The sequence below is a fragment of the Solea solea genome, chromosome 9 (genome assembly GCF_958295425.1).
Source record: "Solea solea chromosome 9, fSolSol10.1, whole genome shotgun sequence".
Lineage (NCBI taxonomy): Eukaryota > Metazoa > Chordata > Actinopteri > Pleuronectiformes > Soleidae > Solea > Solea solea.
This window is the reverse complement of record NC_081142.1, coordinates 16,261,737-16,284,521: the sequence shown is the minus strand read 5'-3', so window position 1 is coordinate 16,284,521 and position 22,785 is coordinate 16,261,737. Positions and strand designations below refer to the sequence as shown.

The following is a 22,785-nucleotide window of genomic DNA, read 5'->3' as shown; positions in this document are numbered from 1 at the left end:
TGGAACCGGGACTTTGAAAACTATTGTATTTTCCATGGATAAATAGAAACTGAGACTTTTATTTTGAACTGAAAAAAATGTTTTAGCATGAGAAATAGAAACTGAGTTCATACTGGTACAAATTGGATTACAACATACTGTGGCACACAGTCAAATATACTTTTTTTAATTATTTATTTATTTCATTTTTAGATGATTTAGAGTTAAAATGTGTCAAGATATTAACATTTTGTACCCATCTGTATCTGTCAGGATAACGCGCACCCAGGTGTCCGATGGTGGTATCTACACCTGTGTTGCATCAAACAGGGCTGGAGTGGACAACAGACATTACAGCCTACAGGTGTATGGTGAGAAAAAAACCTTAAGGAATAGATCAATAAATGCCATGTTTCTGTTCAGCAGTGAAAGATAATCAGTGTGATTTTATTACCGCCCTTAGTCCCTCCCAGTCTGGATGGAGCAGGGAGCACAGAGGATGTAACTGTGGTCAGAGGAAATGTAGCTTCCATGCTGTGTGTTGCTGACGGAACCCCGACCCCAACCGTGTCCTGGATCAAAGAGGACGCGTTTCTAGTTCCTGATCGTCACCTCCTATTTCTCAACCTGAATACAACTGTACAGATCATCCAGGCCCAGGTGGAGGACACAGGAAGCTACACATGTGTGGCTAACAACACTGCAGGTCAAGCAAGCCGCCACTTTAACCTGAAAGTGCTGGGTGAGTATAAAGAGCAGAAAGTAATACAGCTTTTGTGCAGTTGTCGACTGATTTAAAGACACAGCCTATGTTAGTGTCCTTAAACGTACCAGTCTCTTGTTAAGAGCAGAAACTTTACATAAAATGTTGTTTTCTTTTTCAGACCCACCACGCATCAAAGGTTCAGGTGCACCAACAGAAGTATCTGTGGTGGTAAATAATGTTCTAGAGCTTCAGTGCGAGGCTTCAGGTATCCCCACTCCCTCTCTGACCTGGCTAAAGGACGGTCGTCCTCTTCCACAGACGGACAGTCTGCGCCTCCTGCGGGGAGGAGAAGTCCTCCGCGTGGCTTCTGCACAGGTCAGTGATTATTGTAAATTAATTAATTTAAATGCTCTTCTTTAAAAGGTGTGATCCTGATATTGTTATATCGTGTTCTTACGCATTTTTAAAAACATTAATTCCTAGTTGGAGGACACAGGCAGATACAGTTGCTTGGCCAACAGTCCAGCAGGAGATGATGACAAAGAGTTCCAGGTTCGAGTGCATGGTGGGTAAACTGATACAGATACTTATAAGTAAAACCGCAGAGAAACAGACAAAAATTAGGGTAAAAGAATTACTGTACACAGAAGTGTAGTAGAAAACAAACGGACAATGAACAGTGGAAACAGGGAGACTAATTTACAGGACTGGAGTATAACAAGACACAGGTGAAACTAATTAAAACAAAACAGTTAATCAGAGAAACAAGAAACACATGAGGGCAGGACGTAAATCTAAGAGAAACACACAGGGAACTAACAGAAACAGTCAAATCCAAAGAGCAAGTTACTGAAAAGCAAAAAGTGATTATGACTCATACCATAGATACATACATGTATAGAAATTGATGATATAGCTAATTAATTAATTGATAATATGCTTTAGCAGAATTTTTATTTTTTTTAAATGTATCTATGTATTTTTTTTCCTGTTAAAGTCCCGCCCAACATCGTGGGAGAGAGCACACCTCACAATATCTCAGTGCTGCAGAGCAGACAGGTGACTCTCGAGTGCAAGTCTGATGCCGTTCCACCTCCAACTCTGGCCTGGCTAAAAGACGGCCAACCACTGCAGGTCAGAAATCAACAACAAAAAAAATCCATCTTTAAAACACATGAAGTTTATTTACCTGTAACTTTTGGCATTTGTGCAGGCTTCTGCCCGAGTGCGTATTCTGTCAGGCGGTCGTTACTTACAGATCAACATGGCTGAGCTTAGCGACAGAGCTCAGTACACCTGTGTGGCGAGTAACATCGCTGGCAAGACGACGCGACACTTTAACTTGGCTGTTAATGGTACGTACGGTTACAATGTTTATCAATGACCTGTCTACTTAGGACTGAAGAAGCAAATAATTTGACGTCCTTCAAAGTTATATATTAAGTTCAAATTAATATAATCCTTGTGTCTGTCAATTTTCCTCAGTGGCCCCAACTATCAAGCAAGGTTCGCAGACGGTGTCAGTACTCATCAGCAATCCAGCTGTGCTTGAGTGTATCGTTAGTGGTGTCCCGCCGCCTCGTGTAACCTGGAGGAAACATGGTGCAATATTGGCAGGAAACAACCCAAGGTAAAGTGCTGTTTGCTCTCAAACCACTTTTATTCTCATTGTTTATAAATGATCCAATAAATGAAAGTCATATCTCACCCAGTTTATATACATGTGCACAGGTACACAGTTGCAGAGGATGGTTCTTTACACATCCTCTCTGCTCAGGTGACTGACACAGGCCGATACCTGTGCATGGCAACAAATCAGGCCGGGACTCAGCGTAAAAGAGTGGATCTACAGGTTTATGGTGGGCTGTGAACATGCTTTCCAAACTGTATCCAACCAACCACAAATGTAGCACAGTCAGCCAGTAATAACTGTGTTCACTGGTTCTCATCTTTCAGTTCCTCCTTCCATCACTGACGGACGCACCAACGTAACAGTCACGGTCAACGTTCAGACAACTTTGTCTTGTGAGGCCAGCGGCATCCCCAAACCCACTGTCAGCTGGACAAAAAACGGCCACGCCATAAATACTGACCAGAACCAGAATATGTACAGGTTGATCCAGGTTTTCTCCCTCTCTCTTTCCTTATTCAAGATCTTAACACGTAGCACAAGGATTATTCTGTAGAAAGACAAACTCTATGTATGAATTGTTTGAGCACACAGAGGTCGACGCTCTGAAACCTTCATCACCTTGTAATTGCTTCCAGATTACTGTCATCAGGCTCCCTTGTAGTTATAGCACCCACAGTTGAGGACACAGCAGTGTACAAGTGTGTGGTCTCTAATGAGGCCGGGGAACACTCCAGATCCATCCACCTCACTGTACATGGTGAGAAAAACACATTTTAATTTGTGTAATATATCAGTGATGTGACATGACTGTAAAACTTTTTCCCAAATATTGAAGACCTCAATGGAAAAACATTTTTTCTTGTCTTTCCATAGTTCCTCCATCAATCGCAGATGAACCCACAGAGCTTACTGTAATCAGACTGTCCCCAGTGGTCGTCGCCTGTACTGCATCTGGTGTCCCAGAGCCCTCAATCCACTGGAGCAAAGATGGAATGAAGCTACCCAAAGAGGGACAAGGATACAGCATTCTGCCCACAGGTCAGTAATGGACAGTTTTTCTGTTAAGACAATTAATAGGATTAATAAAAAGTGATGGAGAAGGTACTGAACCAAAATAGAAACACAAATATAATACAACAGAATTCAAAGCATTTTTTGTTGTACCTTTTTGAAGACTGACATAAACCAGATATTGATCGGGTCTGTGTAAATCTCTTCCCAGGTCCAGTAGAGATTACCTCAGCTGAGCTCGGTCATGCTGGACACTACACGTGCACGGCGAACAACGCCGCGGGCTCCACCCAGCGCCACGTACATCTCACAGTGCAGGGTGAGAGCATCTCGAGAAACAAACTGTCAAGTTCAAACTTGGGTAGCTTTTTATCCTGTTGTTTGTGTTGGACAATCTGAAGCCTCATCACTCGTTTATTACTCTGTTTTCCTTACACAGACAGATTTTTTATCTCAGACTCAGATTGTGAATGCCCTCTGAGAACTGGCAGTGAAGGCTCTTAAGAAAACACTGATTTGTGTGCTGTTTGGGAAGCTGTGGTGACATGTCGACAGATTTTCTTTTCTCCGAGATCTTCAATAAAATAGTTAAAACTGGCAATTTTCCAGATTCTGACATTGATAAAATATCACAGGGTGCTTTAGACGTCATCACACCAGATCCTGCATGCCTATGTGGGGAAAATGACATTATTATCTGCTCCATGAAAGATGAGGTTGACGTTTGCCAAAGCCATCACTTAGAGTTTGATTATATGTATAAATGTTATCATTATCCTCCAACTGCTATATAAATCTACCCTCACCTGCAGTTATTTATGCTTTTGTCTCCTTTCTGAGCATTTGTCTCTTTCTGTCTGTCTTCTCAGAGCTCCCAGCGATTCAATCCCACCCTCCCACCTTAGATGTTATCCTCAATAACCCTGTCACTCTGCCCTGCTGGGCCACAGGCTCACCCAGGCCCACCATCACCTGGCAGAAGGAGGGCATCAACATACCGACCACAGGTAATTCATCCTGCCTGTCTGTGTGTGTCAATAATTGGACCATATACATAATATCATAAAATCATGTTTGTGTTTTATGTTAGGTGGTTCTTTCACTGTGCTGCCTAATGGAAGTCTGCAGATCTCCAAGGCTGCTCTTTCAGACTCTGGCACATACATATGTGTGGCTCAAAACCCGGCTGGCACTGCACTGGGGAAGACAAAACTCAAAGTACAAGGTAGATCTTATGCCATATGATGGCTGTCAGATATACTGATATATACTATATATTTTAGCACTATGTAGTTATCTGCAAGGGTGGGACAAAGTAATATCTAATATATCAAATGCAATCTAATATAATAGCTATGCAAACTACTACTCCCACTTTATTAGGTACAGATGACACCTAAATAAAATGGCACGAGTGACACTAGACGTCATTTTGAACTTATTTACCCATTGTCTTCTAACCTTCTCTAACCAACAACACAAGCCTAGAGAACTGACGCTCACTGGTTATTTTTCTTTTTTTGGACCATTTTCTTTGGATCAAACCCTGTAGTTAGTTGTGTGTAAAATCTTATCTGAAATACCAGCCAACAACACCATATTCAAAGTCATTTAAATCACCTGGGCAGGTGTGGTTCAGTGGTAGAGCAGTTAATTCTTCAACCAGCAGGTCGGAGTTGATTCATGCCAATGTGGTGTTGCTTGATTTGAAAAACAATTATGTTGCATATTGCCCGGCAAAAAAGTCTGTACTACTTAGTCTTAATGACTTCTCTTTAATCTGCATGTAATATTACATTCCTGCAGTGCCTCCAGTGATCAGCTCAGAGACTCGAGAGTACCTGGCACCTGTAGACTCCTCTGTGATGCTGCAGTGTCAGGCCGATGGCTCTCCTCCTCCCTCTGTCACATGGCATAAAGACGGGCAGCAGCTGAGTGAATCTGTGCGAGAGCGTGTTCTCAGTTCAGGCTCTCTGCAGATCACCTTCCTCCAGCCCAGTGATACTGGACGTTACACATGCACTGCGGCCAATGCAGCGGGAACTGTCAGCCTTGGGATGAGCCTGACTGTACAGAGTAAGGCTCTGCCATTTAACTGTGTGTTTGTGGCACTCCACGTGTCACACTTGTTTAATGTATGTTGTCCTGTATTGTCTCTTTACTACAAATTGCCTGTCTCTATTCTACAAAAATCAACAGAGTAGCCTTTTGTTTTAAAATAAAATTGTGATTATGAAAAAACTATCTCCCTTACTTTCACAGTCCCTCCCTCCATTCGTGGTGAAGATCAAGAGGTAGAGGTGGTGGAAAACACCCAGGCCCAGCTGCTGTGTGTGGCGGAGGGCGTCCCTCAGCCCAGTCTGTCCTGGGAGAAGGACGGACATTCCCTCAGTGAGAGCACAGCAGAGTACACAATCCTGCCCTCTGGAGAGCTGGTCATAGACATAGCTCAGGTAGGAGAACAAAAAGACAACGCATCATGTTTCTATTTGTCCAGTGTGTAAGAATTAGTGATATCTAAATGTGAGACTGCAGCTTGCAACAAATGGAGGACTTCTCTGCTCACTCCTCACTTTCCACACCAATCTTCCACTCATTTCTTCCTTCTCTTTTATTGGTTTATACATTAGACATAAGTGGATGGAGCTGTTCTTCTTTGTTTGAAATGCATGCTCTTTTCTCACATAAAAATACTTATTCTAATGTCACGAAAACCAAACCATTTGTACTTATACAAATATACAGATGGGTAGCATGTACAATTTCTGCCAATAAACCCTCCTAAATGTTACACAGTGGATTAAATGCATGTTAATAATGTTATCCTGCATGCTTTGTCTCTTATCTTTACTCTAGCCCTATGACGCCGGCAGTTATACATGTGTTGCCACTAATGCAGTCGGCCGGGACAGTCGGACATTTGTACTGTCAGTTCATACGCACCCAGTCTTCACCGAGCTGCTCGGAGATGTGGCGCTCAGCAAAGGAGAACGCCTCCTGCTGGCCTGTGGCGTCAGTGGCATCCCGCCACCAAGAATCACATGGGTCTTCAACAACAACATTGTCCCAGGTATGGGAACAACTGCAGTTATTTGTGACATTTATGATCTGTAACTGAGGCTTGATGTCATAGATCATAAGAAATGATTTTGACTCATATATTTGTTAATGCTGCAGTTCACCATGACCATATGAACGGCCACAGTGAGCTGGTAATAGAGAGAGTGAGTAAAGAAGATTCTGGCACTTATACCTGCGTGGCAGAAAACAGTGTTGGAACCATCAAGTCACTGGGCTTTGTATATGTTAAAGGTAAAAACTTTTTTTTATTTAAGCTCCTGGTCTGCAGTCATAATGTCAAGGTTTTTTCTTTGTGACTCATTGTTCTGTGTCGTCCTGCAGAGCCTCCGATCATTGACGGCGATCCTCACTCTAACCGAATTGAGCCTCTGGGTGGAAATGCCATCCTAAACTGTGAGGTGCGAGGAGACCCACTGCCAATCATCCAGTGGAGTAAAAACGGAATAAACATCCAGATCAACAACCGAATCCGTCAGCTAGACAATGGCTCTCTGGCGATCTATGGCACAGTGGTAGGAAATCATATGCTTTTCAGATGTTTCATGTGCATCAAATTAATATGTTGTTCTGGGGCCGCACGGTGGTGTAGTGGTTAGCACTCTCACCTTGCAGCGAGAAGACCCGGGTTCGAGTTTGCATGTTCTCCCCGTGTGTGCGTGGGTTCTCTCCGGGTTCTCCGGCTTCCTCCCACAGTCCAAAAACATGCAATGTGGGGATTAGGTAAATTGGACACTCCAAATTGACCATAGGAGTGAGTGTGAGAGTGAATGGTTGTTTGTCTCTATCTGTGTGTGGCCCTGCGATGGACTGGCGATCTGTCCAGGGTGTACCCCGCCTATCGCCCGATGTAGCTGAGATTGGCACAGCGACCCTCTGGCAGAGGATAAAGCGGTAGATGATGACTGAATATGTTGTTGTTTTTTTTTGTTCAGGGTGAAGATGCAGGAAACTACATGTGCGTGGCAACAAATGATGCTGGAGTGGTTGAAAGAAGTGTCACACTTACCTTGCAGAGTAAGTGTGTAATGCTATTAACATTTTCTCTTTGTTTATATGATTTTGTGTGAAATTCCACATGCAAACATGGTGCCGCCCTGTTCTTCCAGGGGCACCCACTATCATTGTGGAGCCATCTGAGACAGTGGTGGATGCTGGCACCACAGCTGTGCTCTACTGCCAGGCAGAGGGTGAACCTACACCCATGATAGAGTGGTCCCGCCAGGGGCGCCCACTTCTGGGCACCGACCGCTTCTCCACTCTGACCGACGGTTCCCTCAGGATCAGCAGTGCTCAGAAGGAGGACACAGCTGAATATGAATGTGTGGCCAGAAACCTACTCGGCTCTGTGCTGGTCAGGGTCACTCTGACTGTACGAGGTGAGCTGTGCGTTACGGTTCTTTATGAGGGTCAGTAAGCAGAGTGGGTGGTCTTTCCTGTTGTGGGGTCCCAGGTCTAATCCTGAGCTCCTTGCTACTACATGTTGATGTGCCACTGACACTTTATGTGCTGACAGGGTGTGAGAGCTCCGTGAAGATGGAATGTAAAGCACTTTAACTGATCATCAAAACTAGAAAAGCTCTATACTATTTATACCATTGCCATTTTATTGTACCATATTTTTGAGCTACTTTCCACTTTAGCTGGTAAAAATGTAGCTAAAATGTACTTGATCTCAATAGCTAAAGGGAAATACATTATTAATCAAGAGGAAATAAATCAATGGAATATTATGTCATAACATGTGGTTTTATTTGTTTTTTTAGTACATGGGGGATACTCGGAGTGGGCTGAGTGGGCTCCTTGCAGTGTGTCCTGTGGTGTTGGGACTCAGAAGAGGCTAAGACAGTGTAACACCCCATTACCCGCCAATGGAGGGCGCCACTGTGAAGGATTAGATCTAGAAATGCGCAGTTGTCAAGGAAAACCTTGTCCAGGTGAGAAAGATTTAAAGGAGAGGATTCTTCCTCTTCTTTTTGACTTGTGTTGTTTGCTGTACTTTGAACCTAAAATGTTATCCCTCCTCAGTGGATGGTAACTGGGCAGAGTGGTCTCTCTGGGAGGAGTGTTCTCGCTCCTGTGGTCAGGGCAACAGGACCCGGATCCGCACCTGCAGTAACCCTCCAGTTCAGCACGGAGGCAGGCCTTGTGAGGGGAAGGCAGTGGAGGTCATCATGTGCAGTGTCAGACCTTGTCCAGGTGAATACAAGAAAGTCTAAAAGAAATATGGAAACTGATAAAACATACAACAGCAACTACAAACAAGCTTTATTCTGGGTTTTATTTAGCTTGAGTTTTCCATCTCACAGCCCTATTAACCTCTATTTAATTTCTCTCTGTTTAAATTGCAGTGGCAGGCAACTGGGGGTCCTGGCTACCATGGAGCCCCTGCAGTGAGACCTGTGGTAAAGGAATGCAGTCCAGGATCAGGCTGTGCAATAACCCTCCTCCTGTTTTTGACGGGCCACAGTGTGAGGGCACAGACACCCAAACACAAGTGTGCAAGGAGAGGCCGTGTCCTGGTGAGTGCTCAGTGCTGTATGATAAAATCAACCAGAAAGAGATTTTACCCTTTAAAATGTTAAGGTCTCAATGACTGATCTTCCTGTGTCTTCTCATTTTGTCCAGTGGATGGAAAGTGGTCATCCTGGGTGAGTTGGGGAGCCTGCAGTGTTTCCTGTGGAGGTGGCACCAGACAGAGGACACGGCTCTGCGCCAGCCCCGCCCCTCATCATGGTGGCAGGCAATGTGAGGGCAACGACGTGCATATTGACTTCTGTAACAGCGAGCCGTGCCCCAGTGAGTAAACTTTGCTTTTATTTGACCTTTTATATCAATGTATCTCTTTATAAGAATGTCCATCTGCCTTCTTGGTTGATGCTTACATACTAGTCTTTGACATTTTACCCCCCCCCCCCCCCCCCCTTGTCAGTCAATGGTAATTGGGGTCCATGGAGCAGCTGGGGCAGCTGTAGCAAGACATGCAATGGAGGACAGATGAGGCGCTACAGGACATGTGACAACCCCAGACCTGCTAATGGTGGTAGAGCATGTGCTGGTGCAGACACGCAGATCCAGAGATGCAGCACAGCAAACTGCCCTGGTGAGTCAGCATGTTTACAACTGCGATAGAGTTTGGGGTGGTCGAGTCTCAAGTAAAAAAAATCATTGTCTCAAGGGTGAGGAAAGACAACAAGGATAAGGAGTTTAAACAGACAGTAAAATGGCACTGATTGCTGACTTTGTGTTTAATCTGTGTTGTATATTTTTCAAATGATCTGTTTTTGTGGTGTATGATTACAGTCGATGGTAACTGGGGTTCATGGCAGCCATGGGGTCAATGCTCTGCCTCTTGTGGAGGTGGAGCGAGGACACGCGTGCGACTCTGCAACCGCCCGTCTCCTAGTAATGGTGGCCGTCTGTGTCCAGGAGACTCCTCACAACTCTCCAGGTGTAATAATCAGGCCTGCCCAGGTAAGCCATGTGTGGAGAATTACTCTGTGTGTGTGTGTGTGTGATTTCTACACGTTGGAATCATGAATGCTTAATAATACCACGTCTCTCTGTCAGGTGGGCCCCAGAAGGCAAGAGGAAGCATCATAGGAAACATCAATGATATTGAATTTGGCATCGCTATCCTCAATGCCACCGTCACAGAGAACAAGTCTGGCAGCAGAATCATCAAGGCTACTATTACTAATGTACCAAGGACATTAGGTCAGTTTTCTTCTGCTTTGAGCTAGAATTTATATGGGAAATGCATCCCCGCTGTTCTCTTGAACTTTTCCTCAATCTCATAATAAATGAAAGGGCGTCTTCCACCTCCATTTTATTTCAAGGTCCTGCCATGAGGAAGCTCATCTCCATTTTAAATCCTGTTTACTGGACCACAGCAGAGGAGGTAGGAGAGGCTGTCAACGGCTACACGCTGACAGGAGGTGTCTTCAGGCGAGAGACACAGGTGGAGTTTGCTACAGGTACGAATGCAGAGGCATGAACTCACTTGTAAACAAAGCTGGTTGTTGGTTTGTATTGTGCAACATACTGTTGCATTACTGCCTTTACCAATAGAGCTATGTGGTATCTAAATACTCAATATGACACACATGTCATTTATTTATTTTTGGATGTTGCCAGGTGAGATCCTGAGGATGACCCACATTGCTAGAGGCCTGGACTCCGATGGAGCATTGTTGCTGGACATTGTTGTGAATGGACACATTTTACAGTTGCCCTCACATGCTGACATCAGCATCAAGGTACAGATATACTGTAAGAAGTGTATGTGATAAATGTGTGATATTTTGCTTACTTTTTGTAGGTTTGTTTGAAAAAACCTGAGTGGTTAGTTGGTTATAGTGGTTCCATGAGCGCCTTATATGTACATTGTTCTCTGCAGGACTACACAGAGGATTACATCCAGACAGGACCAGGGCAGCTGTATGCTCTGTCCACTCGCATGTTCAGCATCGACAGACAGAGTGTGCCCTACTCCTGGAACCACACCATCACCTATGATCTGTCCAAAGGCAAGATGCCCTACCTGGTAGAGACGCTTCAGGCCTCAGCCATCAGTGCTCTATACCACCCTCTGGAGGAGGTGTTGGAGTACAGCATTCAAGCTAGTATCACCAAAGGTGAGAGGAGACTGTTCTCTGAGACGCCTCAAAGTGGGATTCTGTATTTTCACTTTTTGTTGTTATGATCAGTCTTTGCATTTTTTTCTTCTTTCAATGCTGAAATGTTGACATGTTTCAGGTGATCGCAGTAACCAGTGTCCTCAAGGTTTCACTTTGGTGTCTGCTGGGCCCTACTGTACTGGTAATGATGTGTTATGTTATTTCTACCAATTAAAAAACAAAGTAGTCTTCACTTAGAAAAGTTGCATTTAAAGATGTATTATTAATTTAAATACATCTTTAAATGATTTAACACCTTCTTCAAGCATAACTGGATACATTCTGATCATCTGCTTAATACTGTTCTGATTAATGCACCTTTGTTTTGCTTTGTTTTCAATCATGTGCTACAGATGAGAACGAGTGTGCGGTTGGGAATCCATGTTCTCACACTTGCCACAATGCCATGGGCACATACTACTGCTCCTGTCCCAGAGGGCTCACAATCTCTGCTGATGGCAGGACCTGTCAAGGTAAACAACATTTCCATGCACACACATGATAATTTATTATCTAATAAGAAATAATTATAAACAATGATAATAATAATAATAATTGATCTGCTTCCCTACACTCTCTAAGACATTGATGAGTGTTCACTGGGTGGGAACGTGTGTCACGATGGACAGGACTGTGAGAACACTATTGGTTCTTACCGCTGTGTCATGCGTTGTGGGCGTGGCTTCAGGAGAACAGCTGACAGTCTCAGCTGCACAGGTAGGTCAACAACAGCTTTATAACATTTTTAATTTTTAAATTGTACAATTTCCTCAAGGCTTAATGTGTGACGTTCTCAGATGTGAACGAGTGTCAAGAGTCTAGTCCATGTAACCAACACTGTCTCAACACCATTGGGAGTTATCGCTGTGCATGTGAGCCAGGATTTCAACTCAGGAACCGACGCTGTATCGGTGAGACAACTGTTTTTTATATGATATATATATATATATATACTGTATATATATACACATCTCAGGGTAACCAAGAATGCTTTAGAAAGAAAGGAGGAAAAAATCTGGTGCTTAAAACATGAAACATACTGACCGTGGTAAGTTTGTATTCCAGTGAGTTGCACATTCTTAAAAAACAAATCTGTAGCAAACATGTTTACATGTCTCAGCCATCATCAGAGCATTACATGTTAACTGTAAGATGCTGAGGCTGTACACAAGACAGTAAAATATATTATACTATTTTACCTTTTTTAAATTCTCTTTTTTATTGAATTGTCTCCAGTTCCATATAAACAATAAAGACAATTACATAGTGCTTGCAATGATGTTCCATAAGACTTGGTTGTAGCAGATGAAATGAAATGAAATATACAACATAGAAATTCAATACACCAACTACAGCCATAAACCAAAAATAGGTGTGTTTGTCTATAATCCTCAAATTACTTCACAAGAAGTAGACAAGAACAGAACCAGACAAAACAACAAAAATAATACAAATCATGGTCTAAAACTTTTTTCCAGTCTGATTGAAAAAGTCATTCTTTCCATCTTGTATGTCGTAAATGATGTCAACCCAATCATCTACCATAGGTATTTAAAACAAACAATCTAATTCAGCAGCTCTCTCAAAAAGGGCGTTATAATTATCATATAAATATGATAATTAGAACACTGCACCATACTGTATGTCATGTTCCAAACATTTTCAAAAGAAAAGTATAAATTAAAGCCACTGTTATTATATATGGGCTATATGGAGACCATAGTACCTCCAGCTCATTGGGAGCATAATAATTCTGATCTGTTTTCCCCTCAGATATAAACGAGTGCAGACAGAGGGTTTGCCGTTCAGATCAACAGTGTAAAAACACGCGGGGTGGTTACACCTGTATTGACCTGTGTCCCAATGGATTGACCAAAGGTGCCAACGGGACATGTGTAGGTGAGTGTGCAGCAGAAGACGGACAATAATAAAACAGCACACACTCTGAGAAATGTTAGTGTTTCCTGCCGCATTACTGAAGCTAGAGTTACAGTGAAAAGGTGAACTGTGTGTCTTTGTGTCATGTGTATTGTTGTTGCAGACATTGATGAGTGCAGAGATGGCACACATCAGTGCAGATACAACCAGATTTGTGAGAACACCAGAGGAAGCTACCACTGCACTTGTCCACGTGGCTACAGATCTCAGGGAGTTGGACGGCCTTGCCTCGGTATGTACATGTCACCGCCAACCAACAAGATAATATCTCATGACATTGAAGGGGCTTCTTTAGTATTGATTAGACAGGTAACTTATTTTTTGTCGAGGACACTTTGCAATGCTCATGCTGAGCAGTTTGATACATTGCTGCCTGCACTTTTCACCAGCTTTGTCACTCCTGCCGGCACACTTCCCTCTTTTTGTGGGTGACTCACTCCTGCTGAAACTCTGAAGTCATTACTCTGACGTCGTCTTCAGTCTCCTCCAGGTGTTAGACTCTGTCGCTCGCTTGCTCACTGTAAATCTCTAAAATGGTGCACTGCAAACTGCTTGTTAACAACTAACAACAAATACAGAGACTCCAGAGATTATTCCAGAGATGCAGTGCATGGTGTTAAAACTCTGGGTTGATTCTGATCTTCGCTGTCAGATAAGAGTAAGATAAAAGGGTAAGGAAGGTCTTCAGGGAGGGAAACTGGAAAGAAAATAAGATTCCTCCTTTGACACATCGACCATAGAAAGACCAGCACCATCTCCTCACTGTTCACTCTTTGTCCTTTCACTCTTCTTCACTTCTTTTATATTGAATTTTGTTTTTTTTATTTGGCTAATTCCTGGTGTTGCTTTGTAATGGCAGATTTTTCCATGTTTCCCTGTGACATCATTAACCCTGGACATTGATGTCTGTCTTTGTCAACATGTACAGTATCTGACCTCAGTTGAGATTTGTACCAGAAGTAATTTCTTCACATGAAGTTATTTTCTTCTAGCCTTCACTTTTATTTAATATAAGAGGACATAATATCAGTTTCCCTCGAGTGTTTATACTCTAGTTGCAATACATTTCTGTCTTAGAGACATGACAATGTATTGTTGTTGTACAGTGGGGTGACTAACATATCTCCTTTTTCCTCCCTTCATCCTCATCTGTCTCCTCTATTTTCTTGGCCCGCACCACCTCATTTGTTCTTTTCATACACCTTCTTTTGACCCCTTCTCTCCTCTGCATTATTTTTTTACATCCTTTCCTCCTTGCACTATTCTATTGTATCACTGTCTCTTCATGGTGCTGGTCTTTCTTTGTGCTGAGGGCAGATATAAATGAGTGTGAGCGGCTTCCACAGCCCTGTGCCCACCAGTGCATCAATACTCCTGGCAGCTTCAAGTGCACCTGCCCGCCCGGGCGCCACCTGCTCGGTGATGGCAAATCCTGCGCTGGCCTGGAGCGTCTGCCCAGCTATGAAAGTTACTCATTCGGCTACCGCACGTCTCAGTCCTCTTCTGAACGTAGCTCCTACCAACAGCTCTACCACAACTTGGCCTCTCAGAGCTTCCACTCCTACGGCGCTGCCACAAGGGGGCGCTACAGGAGCCGTAGCCGCAGAGAGATTGGCACACATTCCTCACAGCAGGGCCTCCTTGGTTGTCATGAAGGGTTTAAGTCCCAGGGTGGACGCTGTATAGGTAAATATGGAGGAGGACAGGCAGGGCTGAGGTGAGGGAGACGTGCTTCACGACGGCTCGAGGGTTCATCTGTGTGTGTGTGTGTGTGTGTGTGTCACCAACAGACATCAATGAGTGTGAGGTGAGGGATGCCTGTCAGCACGAGTGTATGAACACACCAGGGAGCCACAGGTGTCTCTGTCCTCTCGGTTACCGCCTCATGACCAATGGCAAGACCTGTCAAGGTGAGAGCCGAGATCATAATCATCATTCAACTTTGCCCAATCATACCGAAGTACGGTCTGTGTCCATGTGTATCATATTTGTGATAATAACCTGTGTGAGTGCTGCGTCTACAGATATCGACGAGTGTCTGGAGCAGAACATCCAGTGTGGAGCGAACCAAATGTGCTTCAACATGAGAGGAAGTTACCAGTGTATCGATACACCCTGTCCACCAAACTACCAGAGGGATTCAGCCACAGGGTAAACCTGCACACAAATGCACTCACCACTAATTTAGGGTAAATATAATATAAAAGCTATGAGAGTAGTTCATATTTTTGGATGATTGTAACACATGTTTAAGAAGCCATTGTGTTAAAAGGTCCAGTGTGTACAGATTAGTGACCTCTAATGGTGAGACTGCAGAGAGAACTTCAGAAAATTACAATGACCTCCGCAGCAGAACGGATGTAAACATTATTTTACAACTCTCTCCACTTATTTTTGGTGCCTTAACCAACAATGTCCAAGTATCATGCATATCGTTTTTGGTTTTATTGAGAAAAACTGACTCGCATAATATTGTTACTGCTGTGGTTTATCTGCACTAACTATTTGTTATTATTAAATTAAATTTGAAAATGTCCGCTGCTGCAAGTTGCATAAATGTTGGTTGGCTGTCTTTTTTTCGAAACACTGTCAAATAAAATACTTGTCTGTTTGAGGAGGATTTGATGGAACTGACACTTACAATATTACACAATCATAATAAATCATCATGTGACTGTGCAAAAGCATGAATATTTTGAATCTTGTATTGCTATATTATATATTCATCTTCATGTATTTTGCTGCGTAGGTTCTGTCTGAAGAACTGTCCACCAAACGACCTGGAGTGCACGCTGAGCCCTTACGCGCTGGAGTACAAGCTGTTGTCGCTTCCCTTCGGCATTGCGGCCAATCAGGACCTGATCAGGCTGGTAGCCTACACACAGGACGGCGTGATGCACCCCAGAACCACGTTCATAGTGGTGGACGAGGACGTCACGCTACCATTTGCGCTGCGAGACGAGAACCTGAAGGGAGTGCTGTTCACGACGCGGGCCTTACGAGAGCCCCACACGTACCGCATGAAGGTCCGAGCCCTCTCCTTCAGTGAGGACGGAGGCATCGAGTACCAGACGACCTTCATTGTCTACATCGCTGTCTCCGCCTACCCCTACTGATAGCACTTTAATCGATGTGAGGCAGAGAAAACGCTGAGAGCAGCAACCCTGGTGCGAGTGAGTGGGTGTGGTTGTTGAAAGAGACCACGTCATTAAAACAGACTTGAGAAAAAGACTATTTCTGAGAGTGTGTGAGAGAGAGAGGTCAGTGACAGCCAAAGGGGATTAACAGGAGACTGGGATCAAACTGGCTATTCTTCAGCTTTAATCCTGCAAAACTCATATCAGTCTGTCAGGATTGTCATTCAAATATTTTCATATTTTGTCAAATTTTATTTATAAGGTAAACAAGATGTTGCCCCTCAAAGCACAAACGTCCACCACTGGCTCAGAGAGCACGCTTCAACCCTCCTCAAGAAATGTTTTGCTAGTCTCTTATTTACATCTACCTATTATTAACTTATTGGGAAATGCTTGAACATGTTCCCACGTGTGTTTATCCCTCCTGTAAATTGGTCACGAGTGGAGCTGTGACCGGTCAGATATGGTGCTCACTGATGGTCATTGACCGTCGTCCTATCGTACGTCCTCAGGTATCGGCTCATCATACCTACAGTTAGAAATCCTATCAGCCAGTACATCGTGTGCCATAATGATCCACCCAGTAGTTGATACCAAGATGTATTTTATTTTTTATGACTTGTACATACGTTTCCTTTCTCGTGTTTTGCTGTATTTTACTTAATCTATCCATTTTGTAATAAAAATGTAATAAATGAATATACACTGAATTTAAGTCTAATGTGCTGGATGTTGGTAAAATCATTATTTAACAATTCAACTGAAATAGAAAACAAGAAGCAGAAATCAAACTTATAACCTGATTAAGGCAAAAAAATAAGAGTGGTGTTAACATTCAATCTTTAAATCAAATGCTATGATGCTAACAGGCTCAGACTTTGATTCTTTGTAAGCATAAACAGTAAATTATATTACTTATTATACTTTATACTGCAGCAATCTGTATAAAGAATGTTCGTTACTTTTTGATGTTGGTTAAAATAAAGGTCCTTCATTATTCTACATCTAAAACAACACGAAACAAGCAGGGTTTTTTTTAAATCTTTTTATTTTTCAGTCAAAAAAGCATAAACATAAAAAAGGAATATTTGAGGAAGGCAGTTTGTGCATCAGTTTCCCTGCATCTCTGACCAGACAAAAACATGACGCAGACCTCGTCATGCCATGTCAAACTAGCTGTAAAAAGTATCTGATGTATCGATGCATCGTCACTGATGGCAGTATTCAAACATGACCGCCCACGTCTGAACACGTAATACAACAAGCTCTGCAGAAGCCTGCTAACGAGCTGTTGATCTGAATCAGGTGTGTTGGAGCAGGGTAACATCTAAAACATGCGGGGCAGTGTTCCCTGAGGGAATACACAACGCTGACAAAGCAACATCTGTGATTAACCTTCACACAGTGAGTGATTACATCTTTGTCTGCATATCTCATAGAGTTAAATGTAACAGAATGGATTTATGCTGACTTTTAATTTAAGATTTTTCCTCAAATATAAACAGGTGACTTAATCATCAATGGGAGCTACTAATTATTTTCATGAAAGCAACATTTTGGCAACAGACATAATCCTCCTGATAAGGCAGACAAAACTTTGCAAATGTTCCTCACTTCATAAAATATCTGGGAATTAAGAGTACGACGTATAAAGACAAATACTGTGTGAAGGATTTGAACAACTTCCAATACAAATCACATATTTTTTCTCGGAAGAGACACGAAACATGTACAAAAGAGACAAAAGTACGAAAGGCTTGAGAAAATAACCAAAAGCTCAAAAAAGGGGGATCATGCAAACTATATTTTTCTCAAAGTCACTCTCACCAGACACCAGAATATAAATGATATTAAATCATCTCTCCTTTACAACATGCCTTAAAAGTCAGTTTAGTTGACAATAGGAAAATGTATAATCCTAGATTATATGTTCTGTTAAATACCAAACTATAAAAAATAACAAAAATCCTAGAAAAGGTGATGATCGTACAGAATAAACGCACCTCTGCTATGATGACAAGTGGTAGCAGAGCCACATTGTACACCTGTACAGTAGCACAGAGTGCAGCAGAAAGTCAGACACAGGATGTGAGGAACCGTTTCGTGGGATTAAAATAAACACTGGAGCTGCATCGTGGGTAATGATCCATAACAAGGGTAGCTGGTCATATGGAGAATATACAGTAGTTGAGGGATGAGTGCACAGAAGCAGTGAAGTCTTCTGATGCTGTTTCTACAGTACAGTCTTTTAACGTAGAGTTACCGAGACTGAATCGAGTGAAACTTCATTGGAGCTGCATGGTGAAGGAAACAGCAGCAGCTATGGTTTCACAAACACAAGCCGACAGCTGTTCAGGGAGCACTTGACTTCAATATCGCACAGTCATGTTTTCGCGAGAAGCTGTGATTGTGATTAAAATACATTTGTGAAGTCTTAAGTCTTCTCTGTTGAGAAACACAGTCGTGTGGAGCTGACAGGCTTAATGTGCATTGTGTAAACTTCATTTGACAATGATGTGAATGTAACGCACCTTTGTTTAGATTTGAATGTTACACACTACAGCTTGAAATGCTTTTAATTTATGCTCCAGTGAAACATTTCAGTCATCTCTGTGTAACAGGATCAAACTTCTTCATGGAGATGGTAACTACCTATTACATTGCACGACAAAATATCTGAGTGTAAATCAGGCTTCAGTGAGGCTACTACCCCACACTGGTGTTGATATTGGACCATAAAGTAACGGAATGACTTGGAGGGGGATTCAAAAGATGAAGGAAGCGATACAGAGACATGAGGCGAGAAGCTTTCTGTAGCACTCTGTGAGAAACACAATTTAGTGGGCGGTGACCATGCATAAGGGAGAAACAAGGAAAAACAGCGTTTAACGCAATGTGACCCAGATGTTTCTTTAAGAAGCTTTTATCACGGTAGGATCACATTGGATTAAAAATCTGTTTTTCCTTTTAGCCCCTATGCCATCTCCTACATTATACAGTGAGAACACGACAGTGGAGCACATCCCCCGTTATCTGTCAGCGATGTGGAGTGAGCCAATCCTTAGTTTCTCTTTTACACCGTCTTCCTCGCTGTTAGAACCCTGACGATGCTGCCCACTCCACCAGCGGCCAGAACCTGGAGACACAAGATGAATAAAATGTGATCAGGCCAAGTCTGTGGTAGCTCATTCTATGTTGTAGCATTTTGTGGACACATTTTGCTAAATGAAAGCATCCTTCACAGACTCTGGTGGATCTGAAACTTCCAACCCAACAAACTCCAATGGATTATATTTTTTTCCGTTGAACCAAAGTCGGGTTGCAGCTCTAGCAGGGGGCCCCAGACTTCCCTTTCCCCTGGCCACAACGTCCAACCCAGGCCAGCAAGGAGATATAATCTCTCCATCTTGGGCTGGTCCTAGGTTTCCTCCCAGTTGGACGTGCCTCATGAAATTGCCACCTTACCAGGTGACTGAACCACCTCAACTGGCTTTCCACGCAAAGGAGCAGTGGCTCTACTCCGAGTCCCTCCCAGATGACTGAGCATCTCACCCTATGTCTAAGGGAGACCCCCAGTCACCCTACTGAGGAAACTAACTCATTTTACACTACATTCAAATCATCTCTTTCAACTGCACAAAAAAAATTAGTCAAAAACCAATCTACTTTAGTCCCTTTAGGGTTATATGAGACAATGAAGTAAATATTGACCTTTTCGTGCCACTGCAGAAGGACGGCGCTGCTATTTTCAGACGGCCTCTCAAAGCCCTTGTATATATATTTCATCAGTAGATCGACACCATTCTTATCCAGAGACTGCACCGCTTTCTCAATGTCACTGCTCTTAAAGGCACTGAGGACTCTCACCACCAGACCCTCAGCACGATCCTGGAGAACAGAGGGGAAGACAAGTGAAACACGGGATAACAACCGAGAAGCGAGGAGTCTTCTTCAGTGGTGCAAATAATAACTGCCGTGTCAGTCAGATTGTCAGAGTTATTAATAAGTGTCACACATTACAGTTAAGCAATCACAAAAGTGTATCGATACCATTGATTACTATGACTCATGTAGGTTTGCAAGAAATGAAACCCACCTTGACATTCTGGTTCTTTGTGTTGATTGGTGGATTCTTCAGAACTGCATTTAAAGCCTCTGTCAGATTTCCTGTGCAACAGACGTTAAGGATGCACAGCACTGACAACCAGCTCATATTATTGTTAATACAGACAGTGTCAATCACAAAGGTTCATTCTAATTCACAAATGAAGGTGCTCTAAAGTAAACAGTCCCTACCAGTTTCACTTGCCGGGTGATGAAGTTACCTGGCTGAAGAAGAGGGAGTTTACAGCAGGATAACTTGAATATCATTTTGACTAAAGAAGAGCTTGTTGGATAAAATTCTACCTCTACAAACTCATCCTGCTTCATAGTTTTAAATAAACTTTGTCTGTTATAGAAATTATGAAAGTATGGTCGTCTTTGCAGTCAGAACAAAAAGGAGAAATAACCTCACAGACAAGTAACTATTACATGTGGTTAAGGGAGGGTAAAACGACCTTGAACCACAGAAAGCGCCACATGTTTGAAACCAAACCAAGTCTTGTTTCAGCATTTTAAATGTTGAAACTGTCAGACTTGTGTAAAACGTGTAACTTTCAGCTCGTCGGCACTGGGTGGGAGGTTTCTGTCTCATTCAATGAGGAAGTGTAACACGTTCATGCCTTATAAGGACCATGACACTGACAGCACAGTAGCAGCTGACTACAGCAACACAACACAAGCCTCTGTGAAGTAGCCGATTTGCTAAATTTTAATATTATTAGTTAAGAGTTATTAATGTCATCTTATAGGTCATAACATGTAATTGCACTGAGATGGAGGGACACTGCGGGACACAATTCTTGCCAGTGGATTAAGGAGATGTCATGCAGCCTGGTATTAGAAAAGCTGACGTATTATACAGTCGAGTAAGAAATTAGAAATTAGAAAAGTTGAGTAATTTAACGAATCATGGCAGCCCTTTCTACAGTTTATGGAAAACATGAAAGTGGCTGTTAGGTTATAAATATTATATTCATTCATTTATTTATTTACTATTATTGCATTGTGACTATTAATATTTATTTAATTATCTTCCTTATGTCTTTGTATATGTATAAACTGCTAAACTTGGGAGTATACACTTGAATAATGTTCAAGAACTTTGTCCAAGAGTGTTGTGTTCTTGTGGGTGGGTGGGGCTATTTGTTTGTTTTGCTTCTATAAAAATGGGGAAAAAAATTAAAGAAATATATAGTTGTAAAACAAATGTCATCATATTATACAATAAGCAAATATAACACACACACACGCTCATGATGTTATATTACTCTTATTAATGAAGGGGTAACCAGTTACATTGCAGTCATTGCTATGTCTCTGCCACAACAAGACATAGAGTATTTACTAAAACACACAGAGTAAAAGACACAGTTTTAACAACACTATAAAGTTCATTTACATGTATTTTAGTTCGGTGTACAGTGCATGAACAGCCTGCAGTGACTTGAGAAGAAATCCCTGGAATGTGAATGTCAGGCAAGTCTGAACAGAGACAGGCCTAGCTGCAGGGACGCCCAATCATACAGTGACAAGTCATAAAGTATACTGTGAACATACACAATGAATAATAAAGATAGAAAATATCCACGAAAACCCACGCACCGTTGAACTGTGGCTCTTTTCACTCTGTGAGTATGGCGTAAATGTACCAGTGCGTTACGAGCTAACAGCTAACCATGGGAAGGATATTGCCTGATGAGTGAGTCCACTTCTGCTTCATCGGGACCCAGCTGGTTCTCCGCTCCGTCCTCCTCGTCCACAAATTTGTTCTCGTCGTACTCGTCCACGTCCACTCGTCTGAAGCGTGCGGACACGGTGTTCGTCGACATGTCTGTGGAGGTCTGTGGATTTTCTTTTTTTCAACGGACGAGGTTGTAGCTGTTTGTTGTGGATGTGCTTCTCTCTGCTGTCACCGCACCACAGACAGACCCTGACTTCCTCTCCTTTGCTCTCTGTCGTCGTGTGCGGGTCTGTGAGCACGACATCGCCCCATGGTGGTACATATTAAAACTGCAGCTCACGTTCTGAAGTTACCGTCTTGGCCACTAGAGGGCAATCGCAGCTAACAAATGAGTGAAAGCTGACCTGACTACAGCTATATCTTGTATATCTTATCTAAGTAGTATTTGAAAAAAAGACGATTTTTAAGAAAAGTAATTTTATATAAAATATAAAATCAAATATGCTTTAATTTTTCACATAAACAAGTTGAGCCTTCGGTCTGTAATCTACCTGGTTAAGCAGAAAATGCCCTTAAAGCTTATGGACACTGAGGAAACTAATACTAACAAAATATTAGCTCCCTCCATAAAAAAAACTTAAAAATAAACCACTGTGACTGTATGTTGGCGAGCTAGACAGTGTTTTCCAGTCACTAACTTAAATAGCACCAATCCAATCCAATCCAATTTATTTATAAAGCACATTCAAAAAAAGCAGTTGACCAAAGTGCTGTACAGTAGTATTAAAAACATAAAAATAATAATACTAATATAATTATAACTTAACAGATGTAAAAAA

At 42.4% G+C, this 22,785-nt stretch overlaps 2 protein-coding genes across 3 annotated transcripts in view; one reads left to right on the top strand and one right to left on the bottom strand.

Moving 5' to 3' along the window:
- Positions 1-16,871, top strand: part of hmcn1 (hemicentin 1) — a 77,772-nt gene extending 60,901 nt beyond the window's left edge. The window contains exons 67-107 of one of the 2 annotated variants that reach the window (XM_058638177.1): positions 253-350; positions 443-721; positions 864-1,060; positions 1,169-1,250; positions 1,683-1,819; positions 1,899-2,040; positions 2,171-2,315; positions 2,417-2,544; positions 2,642-2,798; positions 2,954-3,075; positions 3,192-3,356; positions 3,541-3,648; positions 4,199-4,336; positions 4,420-4,554; positions 5,136-5,405; positions 5,592-5,782; positions 6,186-6,399; positions 6,507-6,641; positions 6,732-6,922; positions 7,343-7,424; positions 7,517-7,786; positions 8,174-8,344; positions 8,436-8,606; positions 8,759-8,929; positions 9,036-9,206; positions 9,340-9,510; positions 9,711-9,881; positions 9,978-10,124; positions 10,247-10,384; positions 10,545-10,666; positions 10,807-11,044; positions 11,166-11,228; positions 11,440-11,559; positions 11,669-11,803; positions 11,884-11,997; positions 12,860-12,985; positions 13,128-13,256; positions 14,342-14,710; positions 14,815-14,934; positions 15,049-15,175; positions 15,774-16,871. In XM_058638177.1, coding sequence (XP_058494160.1) covers positions 253-350; positions 443-721; positions 864-1,060; positions 1,169-1,250; positions 1,683-1,819; positions 1,899-2,040; positions 2,171-2,315; positions 2,417-2,544; positions 2,642-2,798; positions 2,954-3,075; positions 3,192-3,356; positions 3,541-3,648; positions 4,199-4,336; positions 4,420-4,554; positions 5,136-5,405; positions 5,592-5,782; positions 6,186-6,399; positions 6,507-6,641; positions 6,732-6,922; positions 7,343-7,424; positions 7,517-7,786; positions 8,174-8,344; positions 8,436-8,606; positions 8,759-8,929; positions 9,036-9,206; positions 9,340-9,510; positions 9,711-9,881; positions 9,978-10,124; positions 10,247-10,384; positions 10,545-10,666; positions 10,807-11,044; positions 11,166-11,228; positions 11,440-11,559; positions 11,669-11,803; positions 11,884-11,997; positions 12,860-12,985; positions 13,128-13,256; positions 14,342-14,710; positions 14,815-14,934; positions 15,049-15,175; positions 15,774-16,140 — 6,727 coding nt within the window. In that variant the 3' untranslated portion in view covers positions 16,141-16,871. The remainder of the gene's footprint in view (positions 1-252; positions 351-442; positions 722-863; positions 1,061-1,168; positions 1,251-1,682; positions 1,820-1,898; positions 2,041-2,170; positions 2,316-2,416; positions 2,545-2,641; positions 2,799-2,953; positions 3,076-3,191; positions 3,357-3,540; positions 3,649-4,198; positions 4,337-4,419; positions 4,555-5,135; positions 5,406-5,591; positions 5,783-6,185; positions 6,400-6,506; positions 6,642-6,731; positions 6,923-7,342; positions 7,425-7,516; positions 7,787-8,173; positions 8,345-8,435; positions 8,607-8,758; positions 8,930-9,035; positions 9,207-9,339; positions 9,511-9,710; positions 9,882-9,977; positions 10,125-10,246; positions 10,385-10,544; positions 10,667-10,806; positions 11,045-11,165; positions 11,229-11,439; positions 11,560-11,668; positions 11,804-11,883; positions 11,998-12,859; positions 12,986-13,127; positions 13,257-14,341; positions 14,711-14,814; positions 14,935-15,048; positions 15,176-15,773) is intronic. The other variant, XM_058638178.1, reaches the window with a different exon arrangement.
- Positions 16,872-17,573: 702 nt separating this feature from the next.
- Positions 17,574-22,213, bottom strand: arpc5b (actin related protein 2/3 complex, subunit 5B). Its single transcript, XM_058639277.1, has 4 exons — positions 21,955-22,213; positions 20,258-20,330; positions 19,873-20,049; positions 17,574-19,297 (listed from the first exon to the last, which is right to left on the bottom strand). Exons 1-4 carry the CDS (start codon positions 22,092-22,094, stop codon positions 19,235-19,237), a joined length of 453 nt encoding a protein of 150 aa, XP_058495260.1. The 5' UTR covers positions 22,095-22,213; the 3' UTR covers positions 17,574-19,234.
- Between the last annotated feature and the right edge of the window lie 572 nt (positions 22,214-22,785).